At 40.5% G+C, this 12,697-nt stretch overlaps 2 protein-coding genes across 2 annotated transcripts; one reads left to right on the top strand and one right to left on the bottom strand.

Moving 5' to 3' along the window:
• Positions 1–12: 12 nt before the first annotated feature.
• On the bottom strand, positions 13–1,229 carry LOC121715818 (RING finger protein 10-like). Its single transcript, XM_042101794.1, has 4 exons — positions 1,119–1,229; positions 786–843; positions 380–547; positions 13–128 (listed from the first exon to the last, which is right to left on the bottom strand). Exons 1-4 carry the CDS (start codon positions 1,200–1,202, stop codon positions 55–57), a joined length of 384 nt encoding a protein of 127 aa, XP_041957728.1. The 5' UTR covers positions 1,203–1,229; the 3' UTR covers positions 13–54.
• Positions 1,230–5,491: 4,262 nt separating this feature from the next.
• Positions 5,492–9,637, top strand: si:dkey-174n20.1 (uncharacterized protein LOC796174 homolog). The gene is made up of 4 exons (XM_042101790.1): positions 5,492–5,868; positions 6,186–6,428; positions 6,712–7,014; positions 8,839–9,637. The coding sequence occupies exons 1-4, from the start codon at positions 5,748–5,750 to the stop codon at positions 9,096–9,098; spliced, it is 927 nt and encodes a 308-aa protein (XP_041957724.1). The 5' UTR covers positions 5,492–5,747; the 3' UTR covers positions 9,099–9,637.
• The last annotated feature ends 3,060 nt before the right edge of the window (positions 9,638–12,697 follow it).

Below are 12,697 nucleotides of genomic sequence, written 5' to 3'. Positions count from 1 at the left end.
TGAGCAGGGGGAGTGTGTGAGGTGAGGTGTGTGTGTGCGTGTGCGAGTCCTCTTCTACTTGGTGTGAACCATAGAGGTGCTGAACAGAAGCTTCTGCTTCTTCTTTTTCTTCTTGCCCCCTTTCTCTTCTAAAACAGAGGGAACACAACAAAGAACACAGAGTTAGCTAGAGCACATGTGGGTTTGACCAACATCTAACATGGTAGTCATGTAAATTACACAAAATACATATTTAAGAGAAAGGTGTGTGGTACACACACACACACACACGCACAATGCAAAGTACACATAGTGTGAGAGATGGTCACACTACCCATACACACAGGGTGTGGTGGAGGGGGTAGGACCACCTTCTGAAAACACACACACACACACACACCTGGTATGGGAGCAGGCTGTGGGGTGGCCGGGGGCCCATGGTCCAGCTGCATCAGCGCCTTCTCAAAGGCCTGGCTGAAGGAGTTCTGGAAGCTGGGCACAGGAACCCGGTCTGAGCAGTCACTCTCCCCATCACTGTCTGCCACTGGGGGGGGCAGCAGCATGTCCACTGATGGAGAAGATAAAACAGTGGTGGTGGGGGGGGGGGGCGTTTACGAAAGGAAAGATGGTAGGAGGAAAGACATTAGACTTCTAAACAGAGTGATTTTGGGATTGACAAACATCTGATCTTATTTTAGGATGTAGCCTACCACCAATCCCAGCACACACTCAATTTAACATAATCTCTCCTTTCTTTGGGGTGAGAATAGTGTGTCTGTGTGTGTGTGTGAGTGCGTGTATCTCACCTTTCTTTGGGGTGATCTTAGGCCCGACATCACCCCTGGCTTTGCCATCTCGGAGCATCTGTAATGCAGAGACAATAGGTCAGCAACTCACAGATGCCACAAGGACACAACAGAGAAAAAGAATCAACGTGAAAGAATCAACGTTCACTTCTTTCTGACAGTCAGAGTGTTTGTGTGTGTGTATGTGTGTGATGAAAATAGCACAATGATATGCTTTTGATCAGACCTGTGTGAATGTATAACATATTTCCATCAATGTTTAGATCTGTAACTTATTCTGTGTTAAGGTCCAAATAAAAGCATTAAAGTGTGTGTGCGTGCGTGTGTGTGTACCTGGGCGAAGGACATGCAGTGGGAGTCATCCTCCATACTGCCCACGCTCAGCACAGGACTGTGTCCACCCAGACTGGGGATCATCAGTCCATCTGTAACAGCAGCACCGAACCACACCACCAGGGGGAGCACAAGATGGATGGGGAGCAGCCAGGAGGGGAAAAAAAAGTCATGAAATGACTGCTGATAATGAGAAAGTTGCATCAGAGTGTGTCAGTATACATGTATACATAATAATAGTGGGATCTGCCATAGAGGTGATAATATGCATCTCAATATTGTTACACACAGTATTGTTTCAATTCCAATTTTACAAAACAAAAGGTTTTAGTGGTCTACTTGCAGACAGTGAGTGCTCTCTCCTCGTCTTTCTTCGTCTCTCTTCCTCTTCCTCGCTGCAGCCTGGTGAACGGTAGCAGCACCATGCCCACACGGAGGAGCTGGCATGAGGACATCACACAGGATTTTGCGCAATCATGTCGTCCACAAGATGTAAGCCACACACACACACACACACACACACTTTACCAAACTCTTTTCAGTTGTGTTATTGACATTCTTCATGTCTCTTCATTAACTTTGTCACCTCTCATTGCATGTCCAGATCATGATCCTCCCATTTATTTTACTCACCCTCGTCTCGCTCTCTAGTGTTCAGGCCATTTTCCCGACACCAGACCCCACTGCTCTGAAGGACCCACGGATGGAAAACCTGGTGGCGTATGCACGCAATGTGGAGGGGGGGGGGGGGGGCCGTGTATGAGTCTGACAACAGCAGTGCCTTTCTGACTTGTGTCTGGATGGGAGCAGTTTGCTGGAGAAACAGACACGGCTCCTGTCTGGACTTCACGTGTGTGTGTGTGTGTGTGTGTGTGTGGTCATTGGCTGGTGTATAGGACAGGTTAAAGTTGAGTGTTTTGTTTGGTTGCATAATGGTAACTTAGTATCTTCACTTTTATGGTCTTGGCTGGCACTATCCATCTTTGTCTGTTTGTTTGTGACATATCGTATTATGTTTCAGGCTGAGTACTACCATGTCATAGCAGAAAAGAGCTACAAGATCCAGCAGGAGCTAGAAGAGAAGTGGCGGGCCCAGCACTGACTGGGGACTCCCAGATTGCCAACCTTTGATTGATGGCTCATGGCTGTATCTGAGTAATGATGCAGCCTTCCTCCCTTGACTTGGCTTGAACTGTTATACTATTTATCCTGTTTTATGTGAGTAGTACTTATGGCTGCACTATAACAATATCCCAACTGGTGACACTGTCTTTATTGTTGTAAGTGGCATTGGATAAAAGTGCCACCTAAATGACTAAATGCAAATTTACATCTCAACCAGTAACAATATAATTATCTTTGTCATTGTATTAAAGAAAAAAAAAAAAAATATATATATATATATATATAATATTATAAATATATAATGTATTTTTAAAAGCAGGTAGGCGCTCACCAACAGTAAAAGATGAGAATGTTTAGATATCCAGCTAAACCAGAAGCTTGCATAATGATGCCCTATCAAATGGCATCAAAACGACAGCTCTACACCACACATCAGAGGACATCACATTGAGACTTTGTGCTGTTATATTAGATACTTTATACGGTTATATGAGATACTTTGTACCTATTATATAATTTCAACACCTATGCATGTCTACTGTTTTAATCTTAATGCTAACTGTCTGCAGGCATGGTATTTGTGAAGGTCATTAAGAAATATGATTTGAGAATCTACAGTAGATACCAAGGCTGCTGGACATGAATTCCACCAACAATGTGTTTTATCAGAGCATTAAGCTTTGGTTCATAAAGTCTACTTGGTTCATTAAGCCCCTGTATTTTAAAGCAAATTGGATCAGAATGATGACACTCGTAATCACAACACCTGTACAGTACACTTAACCGTATATGGCCGTAAGTGCCAGAATCATAATGGGACAAAAAATACATTTTTTATCCAACTTTTATTTGGAATTATTTTGTATGCTGTGTTTGAGTGTATCCTACTGTATCCCACCTGCCACTTTCATAATACAATGACTACTGAGGACCAGGGTTGATATGACGGCTGTCCAAGGTGTTATATGGGCATTTTACAATTTAGCCTTAGACTAGATCATTAAAAAATATAAGACACCCTATGGCTGTGTATAATAATCTTTATCAAAACAAATTTAAATAACCCACAAATATTGTATTTTGTATAATTTGTATATTTTTTGTGAGATCTCTCTCTCTCTCTATTTTGCATTGATGATGGGGATTCTGCATTACTTATATGGACTGTATTTGTAATTTTAGGCATAATACAGTAAATGTTTACCAATTTGCAAGTTATCTGTTTAAAATCTAGATATTACTTGTATTTCATGATAATTTGTATTTTACATCAAATTACAATTCCTCAGTGGAATCGAACTAACACAGAGTGTGTCTCTGTAGCCTCTTAGGCCATCAGTCTTGCTATTTCACTGTATCAACTAAAACCATTATCAAACACCTGAAGTACATCTGAGGATTGATGTAGTGGGTAATGGACAACATGCCATTCGGTCATCAAGAAAAATAATTTGTTGGAGGTGGCAATGGGGTTCCGATGTGCAGCAGAGATGAGATAATACAGATTTCCGGGTAGTAAAGTAATGTATTCTGAATTCTTCAGTGATCTTTTTTTTCTAACACACAAACACTGACTCACCACAGTACAAGCAAAGGTCAAAACCAAGGAAAACAGTTGTACACCACTTAAAACAAAACATGCATTTTTTGTCTCTGAGGAGCTCATTCAGTTCTACTATGTATTCCCATGCAGATAGTTTGGGTCTTTGTCCGGTTAAATCTGGCTGTTGAGTATTCAAAATTAGCTATATATTGCACATTCAACAACCAGTGTTTCAGTACATTTATCTCTGTATTAAACCAATATTCTAGAATTGTTTTTTTTTTTTTTTTTTTGCTGCTGTTAAGCCACAAAAAGGATCCCCCTGTATATTACTTTAAAGTTCAAAGCGGTGTCATCATTTAACAGACAAACATAGATCTGGGACTGGTAGTCCAGAGTATTTTCCCACACACATGAGTCCATAAAGTGTTCACTAAGCACATTCCCAGAACATATGCAATACTGTCCCCACAGAAGAATTTAACAAGTACAAGTGCAATCAATCATCATTGGGTGACTTTTTTTATCATTTGAATACCTGTGTTCACTCATTAAATCTTCTCAGATTTTACTACTGACTATTTACAGGCCTTCAAAACACTCAGCTAAAGTTTTTCTTGAAGAGTTAGGTGAACTGTTGTCAACTATCTGCATAGAGTTTGACTGTCTTATTATATCAGAGATCTAAACTTGCATGTGGATAATCCTGAAAACGGTTTTGCCAAGGAATTAATTGCACTACTTATACCTTCAACCTAACACAGCATGTACAGAGGCCAACACACACTCTTGGCCATACCCTCGACCTTGTTATCACAAAGGGTCTCAATGTCTCTACAACAGTTAAAGACCTAGCCTTATCCGATCATTTCTGTGTGTTCTTTAATGTGTCTATGTCACCACACACTCAGAACAGATCTATGATAGTACAAAGGAGACTCATAAATTAACACACATGTGCTCTCTTTGAGCAAGCACTCTCACAGACATCTAGTGAACTCTCAGAATCAGTAGATGATCTTTTGGATCATTTGAAAAATGACTAATATGGCTAATATTATGGATGATATTGCTCCATTAAAATTCAAGACACTTAAAGTGGAAATGAAGCAGTCAAATAAAACAGATGTCTATAGCACTAGTTAAATATGTATATACCATAAATACAAATAAAGTCAGAAATATGACCCTTTATTCAGAATAAAGCACAAACAAGTTGCATTAATTTCAGCTGTGCGCCGCCATTTGTTTTCAGAAAATGATGACATCACGAGAATGGTTGGAACATTCTATGCTGTTTACATAGAGCAGTGGGAGTTTTAGTGTCCCCCACAGAGCCTGACTATGGAGGAGAAATAGATGATCGAGAGAGAGGTGTATCTGAGCATTTATTGATGATTATCATGCTTGCATATAAATATGATTATATTGCACATTTGCCAAAATTACACATGGAAGAAAATGGAACCACTTTGGAAAAAAAATCCGCTTTTACCACTTTTAAGAATATAGTGTTAAAATGGCCAAAAAAACATTTTCTAAGCTGACAAACTGGCTAGAACACATGTTGAGGGGTTAAATATTAATACTGGATAGGTTGTATGCTTGTAGCCTACCAAAAAGTGTCCGACAAAGTTTTAATATCAGTCATATAATGTATCATCCTGTACGCTAGAGGGCAGTAATATATTGTAAGCTCGACTAAACCAGCCAGCCAGCCATGGATGTCAGACTGCACAATTCAATTGATGAACAACAAAACACACGGATATGTTAGTGAATATAATTGGTATAATGTTACATTACTAGATCGTCGATCATCTGCCTGAAACAGTAAGGAGACGGTCAAAGCCTTCCCCGAAGTGTAGGCTAATCGTTGACCACCCCCAACAAAGTAATTTTTCTTTACCGGGCCGACCCCTTTAACCAACTGCAGTGTTCGACCTGGGTTCAGCTACATAATGTATATTTTATACACAGTTATCACTTCTTTGGTTTGCTTTTTGATTTTGAAATGGATGAAAAGGAGGAGGTACTGCACAGATGTTAAACGGCTGGATGGTAAAACAGTCCTTATCACTGGTAAGAAGACCAATCTCTTCTCAGGCTATGCTATGCTATGCCAGTTAAGTATAGTATATATACTATTTGATCCCGTGAGGGAAATTCACAGGCTATGCAACATGCTATCGGTAACTGCCACCACATTTTAATTTAAAGCGCTTTGCCCTTTGACTCCTTGCTGGCTGGTAAGGTAGCATACTTTTTGCATTTATCAGCTTAACGATTATTACTAGTAGCCTGTAGTAGGCTAGGCCTAGGCTACGTGTTCTGACATTCTGACAATTTACATCTGATTTGGACCATGGACATGAAACGTGTTGTATTTTCTAATTTAGGAGGAAACTCTGGTATTGGCAAAGAGACAGCGGTGGCCTTGGCGATAAGGGGAGCCCGTGTCATCATCGCCTGCAGAGATGTCGACAAAGCTCAGAAGGCTGTGAGGGAGATCAAGGCGAGAAGCCACAATGTCAACGTCGTATACATGGAGCTGGATCTGGCTAATATGAGGTCTATCCGGGAATTTTGCACGTCGTTCTTGCAAAAGGAGAAGAGGCTCAATATCTTGATCAACAATGCGGGTGAGGTGTCCTGAATGCATTATTGAAAAAATGTCACACGGTCAGATGATCGAGAGAATGTGGCTACGGTAGATGAGTTATTCACAACAGGAGAAGGGCGTTTGAGTCTGTTTCCTGCATGTGTACATCTATGTTATTTTATTATTAGTAATAAAAGACCCAGCCCAATTATGAATTTCCTGTAGCAATTTCGTCAGAGTGCCACTCTTTGCAAAAAAAGGTATTTTTGTTGCTGTTTCTAATCACCAAAGGCAATCATCAAATATATATTTGTGGCCCTAAGGTATACCCAGTGTCTTAGACTGGACGGATGACAACTTCAGCATGTGTTTCGGTGTGAATCATCTGGGCCACTTCCTCCTGACCAATCTGCTGCTGGGCCGGCTGAAAGAGTCCGCCCCGAGCCGGGTGATTACACTCACCTGTGACAATTACAAGTACCAGAAGTTGGACTTCCAGGACCTCAACTACAACCTGCTGCCCTTCTTTACCTACTGCCGCAGCAAGCTGGCCAACATCTACTTCACCCAGGAGCTGGCCAGGATGACCGATGGCAAGGGGGTCACTGCGTATGCCGTGCATCCAGGTGAGTACAGATGGGTCTTGGGTAGACAGGTAGTAGTAGCTCACCATGGGATTGAGGTGGCCCTGATAACAGCCCCGACCAGGAGCAGTGGTGATCACTATGCCCTAGTTTGTTTCTCTGGGTACGTACCGGTAGTGAAGAATGCTTGAATTGTCTTCTTGTAATTCCAAATGAAGACACCATCAGTTGACTTAATCCAATAAAAATCTTGAAGCTGGCTGGAAAAATAGTAGTTCTTGCTATTCTGGTTACAACAAGAACACCTCAAATGAATGTTACAGCAGGGTGTAGCCACACACTGAATACAGCATAACATGTTACTAGTAAAGCCCAGGCACAAAAACACCTGAGATGAAGAACGAGGGGTCAGATATGGTGACAGAATATAAGACAGTTTATAAGACAGTTTTCTTATCTTCTACTGTCTCTATTGTACAGTGGAGTTTTGTTATATGTTTATACTAGGGCTGTCAATCGATTAAAAAAAATAATCTAATTAATTACATACTCTGTGATTAATTAATCTAAATTAATCGCATATATAATTTTTGCTGTGAAAGTATTTTAAATATTTAAATTCAAATGAATCATTGAATAATCAGCATTAGTGACATTAACGTTCAAAAATTCTTTCATTATTATTTTCACTGTTCAAATAATGGCCATAATAATCTATGATATGACCTAATATGCTGAGGAAATAAATTTAACAGTGCTTTGGGAAGAAGTTTTTTTTTTTCCACATACAAGGCATTTCAGGCCACAGATATAACCTAGGGGACACAATGAAAATAAATTAACACTCCCCTCAATGTCAACACTCATTTCTTTGCATTGATGTGCGACTATAGAGTTGATGAACTCCGGTGATATGCAAATTCCTTGCTGCAGACATTGCAGAGGACTTTATTTTCAACACTTTTTATTTTTATCAGGCCATTTTTTAAAAGTAAATGTTCCAATCAACGTTTTCTTCTCTCTCCTTCATTTTACAGTCTAATTTTTACTGACTAGAACGGCTCGGGGTCAAAGGTCATACAGAATCGATTAATCTGCACTAATTTTTTTAATCAGTTATTTTTTCTCAAATCAATTAATCGAAATTAATCAGTTATTTTGACAGCCCTAGTTTATACTTATATAATACCATTTCTGCCGTAAGTGCATGTTGTGTGTGATGTCTGTATGCTACTGAGACCTTGGGGATCAATAAAGTATCTATCTATCGAATATGCATTAAAACAATGGGTTCTCGACAGGTGTCTGTCTAGAGTCAGGTGGTCAGTGACAGGAAGGACCTTATTTGGTCATCTCCTAAAGTACCTTTTTAATGTAAATATTTCTTTGGGGGGGGGGGATACAGCATTTGCCGTTGTAGGTATAAACATTCTGTCTGCTTACAATAAACATCCTGTCTCAGCCATCTCTTTTGGCTGAGACAGAGTCAATAATATATTGAAAACCACCAATATTCATCAGTTGTCAGATTGTACACAGGAAACATTAGCATCTCACTTCTTTTGACCTGTTCAAAATGGGTGCTGGAAAGGCAACTTGACCTTGTCCATTCAAACAAACTGTCGAAATTATAACAGAAAAAAAAAAAAGCCCACTCAAATATACATAATTTCATGCATTACAGCCACCATGTTCTATATTACTACACACCTATTCAGTATGTAGTAGATCAAGAAACTGAAGAGGTAAGTGCAGGATTGAGTACTGCTGTTCCAAATAAATGAATATCAAATCAAAGCTTATTTGTATAGTGCATTTTGTGCAATGTTGAGGACTGCATAGTTTGTCTCCTGTCGCCCCCTGCAGGCTACGTGCAGAGCAACTGGACATGCCACTTCTCCATCCTGTTCCGAATCCTGATGCAGGTGATCATGTTCATGTTTTTTGTGCCGTGCGAATTGGGAGCGCAGACCGTCATCTACTGTGCTGTGTCGGACACGGTCACTGACAACAACGGCGGCTACTTCACTGACTGTAGGCCGGCCACACTGAGACCCTTCGCTAAAGACCCTGGAGTGGCCAAGAAGCTGTGGGAGGCTAGTGAAAGACTGGTTAGGCTAGCCTGATGATGAACTCCTATTCCGTTTATATCCATTTTATATGAAGTATTATTTATTGCACAACTGAGGATATGTTCTTTATTATGATGTCATCATTTTTTGTCATGATCATTTTGTCCCCTTTGTTCTGTTTGTTTACATTGAAGTTTCATTGTGAGAGCGAATATGAAAGTTGCTTTTGATTAAAAACACTGGAATGTTTCGCTGAGGGATGGTTCTTTCAGATGATCACTTCAGACATGCAGAGGAAGATGACGAGAGAGAAGGGAGAATCGATGAGTGGTCATTTTTTGTCTTATTTTAATAGTCATTTTATTGATAACACTTTTTGAACACATTGCCTTAAGTCTGGGAACACAGAAAAGCATGTTTGTAGAACAGAGCAGTAGTCATTGTAAGAATCAGAAATAGCAAATAATGCCTTTTTCAATTACAGAAACCCAAACAGACAAAAAGGGAAAATTGTGAAGACTCAACTTTTAGAGGAAACTTTTATTTTTATACAAGTTGTTTTTTTTTGCTTTGAGTTTTTTTTTAAAACAGAAGAGCAAGGTGAAAGAAATGCAAGATAAAACCTCAGGTCAGTGTTGTCAATGCAGATTGCTAACTGGACTGATGGACTTTATATATAACTATAGAATGTAGAACTTCATATAGAACTATAGAATGTAGAATAGCAGCTGTGATATTGCTGATCTAGTTTTTTGAAGAGCTGCAATACTATTCACTGGCATGTCCCCATACTCACTGTTACTTTATCTTAATTGTGAAACTTAAGGGTCAATCGGTACTGACAAGAAAGCTATCCCTTTAAAAAAAACTACATTTCTCAGAGTGTGGTCTCTATTACAGAGCTCTGAGTCAAGAAATTGCCATATGCCTAAAACATTTCTGGAGGAGCTCTAAGTTATACACAGAAAAGGGTCAGAGTCTTCAGATCCATTTGTAGTCTATAATTAAATAACCCGATTGGCAAATCTGCAAACCTGCATTCTTGAGACACTGACAAGATGTCAAATTATGGCCTTACCCTGCTGATACCTATTATGGTACATTAGATTTCCAGCCAACTGTGCTTTTTTTATGGGGAGATGTAGTTCCCTACCAAGTAGCACTACTGGAAACTGCAGATCTTTCATTCTATCTTATAGTATCTATACATTAAAATGGTCTGAAGAGGAAGCATGGTTATAAAGTTATTGCAGACCCTGATAATGGACACTACAATGGAACTGCAAAGACAACAAGGAGCCTTGTTTTTGTTTTTTCCCCCCAAAAAAGCATGCCAAAGAATAGTTGTAACACTCTTCATCATAAGTCACCTTCATTTTCATCACTGTTATAGTCGTATACAGCTTCATCGTCATCATAATGATAATAGTAATCGAGACAAAAATATTTTATGCACTTAAAAAGCTCAGAAAATAGATAGAGAAAGGTTCAGTTAACCAGCATTCGATAGAAAATGAAAAGGTTAAAAGGAAAAAAACACCAAATCTAGTGTCCAGTTGACTTGTCATGCAAAGAAATGCCAGCTACAGACGCTTTGCTTACTGTAATTTTTTAAATGCTGTACTGTCTTCTTAGTAATGTGCATCTGGACACTTTAAGAGAGAGAAAAAAATGCTTTTCAATGTTGAACACACTGAGAAGAACATGGGTACATTTTTTACATGCGTATTTCCCCCGTTGTTTTTCTTTCTTTGTTTTTTTTGGTGGGTTTAGGGCGGAGTGCTGGAGATTGGGGGGGGGGGGGGGGGGGGTGGAGAGGCAATTGGGGGGACGGGTTACCGCCAACCCCCTGGTGTGACCAGTGACCACATACGTACGGCACCAACGATCGATTCAAAGCTTTTTGATTCTCCTCCTGCGTGACGACGGAGCACGTCTCCTCCAACAGCAATAGCAATCAAAGAATTGCAAAGTAAGCTTGCTCTCTGTACTTTAACACCAGGACAATTAGCTGAAAAAGAAAAGTAATGCTGGAAATATGAGTATGATGTGGTCGAACTTGTGGCTGGGGAGTAAATGGAGGGATGTGGGGTGCAAGGGATGATATGTTTCTGTGGTTGAAATTGAAACGGGTTAATTAGACCTGTTTTTTTTTTTTTGCATTGTCAGTCTGTGTACTTTGACACTGAAGCTCCCTTTTGTTTCTAAAAAGAAAACAAATAGGGAAAAAAGAAAGAAAAAAAACCCACACAATATTGTTCTCAGTAGCAAAGGATCAAACTGAACACTCGTGTCAGCTTTCCGTACAGTGTGGAGCTGAACAGTTGGTACATGAACACACGTCACGCTCCACTGAATGGAACATTTACAGAGTAGAAGCTGTACAAGGGACGGAAGAGGAGGGACGGAGAAACAAAAGGAGAAAAAAAAAACGAAACGAATAAAGACACCAAAAATAATCACTTCAAGATGTTAAGATAAAACAATAAGTTAATAAATAAATAAATAAAAACCTGAGGACCAAACCGACAAAACGGACAGTCCGTCTGCAGGGAGGACCCTGGACAAGTCAGTCGGGTGAGGGTCACTCCCATTGGATTATGGCAGGTATGGCAAGAACCATGCCAAACCATCTGGCATCCGCATGCTGTACGCCTGTCCCGCCACAATGAAGCTCCTCTGTGCAGCTCTGCATCACAGTACAGCTGTGGTCGTCATGGAGAACGGAGTCAGTCAAGTCCCCTCCTAAAGCTCATAAATATCTTTCTCCTTATGGGGGGGGGGGGGGGTCCCTTGTTTACCTACACTTTTCCTTTTGTTCCCCCAAACACAGAGAACGTTCTTGGAGTGAACTCGCTTAAAAAAAAAAAAAAAAAAAAAACCTTGGGGTGTCCCCTTAGCCCAAAACTACCTGCATGTCTCCTTCTCGACTGCTGCCTGCCGGACCAACAGCAGCAGTCACAGAGACAGGAGAGAACAAGCACAGCCCCGACCCGGCAGCACCTTCTAATCTGGCAAACGCATCACACATCTCTTCATCCGCAGGCAACACGCGCGCACCTTAAACCAAAAGGGCCCTCGAAAGCTGCTTCCCAAAAGAAAGCACTCCTACAATAACCACACCTTGCCCTCTCTCCCTTCTTGTGTGGACCAGGGTGAGGCCGGCAAAACGCACCTCCAGCCAAAAGGGCCCTCAAAAGCTGCTTTCCAAAAGAAAACACTCCTATAACAACACGTTGCTCCTCCCTCATGCGGATCAACGTGAAGCAGAGAGGCCCTCTTCTGTCCCTCGCTTCACCTGACACAATCTCAAAACAACAGAAAAAATGCTATATTTGCTTCAGAGAGAAAAAAACAAAACAAAACCAAAACACCCCCTCCCTTCCTGAAACCCACACGCACACAAAGCTGATCATTATAATAATCATAGTTATGACAATAAGTAGATATTCCACAAATGAATGATATTAAAGACGAAAAGAGGAAAAAGAGGAAAACTTAAAACATGAAATCACTCAGGCGTAAGAAACAGAAGCACTGATGCACCTTGTGATAAAATGCTCACACTCGTGACATCACTTCCTACATAGAGCCCTGACATTCAGCATCGCACAACCCTGAAGATAATACTGCACTCCTGAACACACGCACAC

Source organism: Alosa sapidissima, chromosome 8, assembly GCF_018492685.1.
Source record: "Alosa sapidissima isolate fAloSap1 chromosome 8, fAloSap1.pri, whole genome shotgun sequence".
Taxonomy (NCBI): Eukaryota; Metazoa; Chordata; class Actinopteri; order Clupeiformes; family Clupeidae; genus Alosa; species Alosa sapidissima.
The sequence above is the reverse complement of the archived record's forward strand: the minus strand, read 5'-3'. Positions and strand labels throughout refer to the sequence as shown.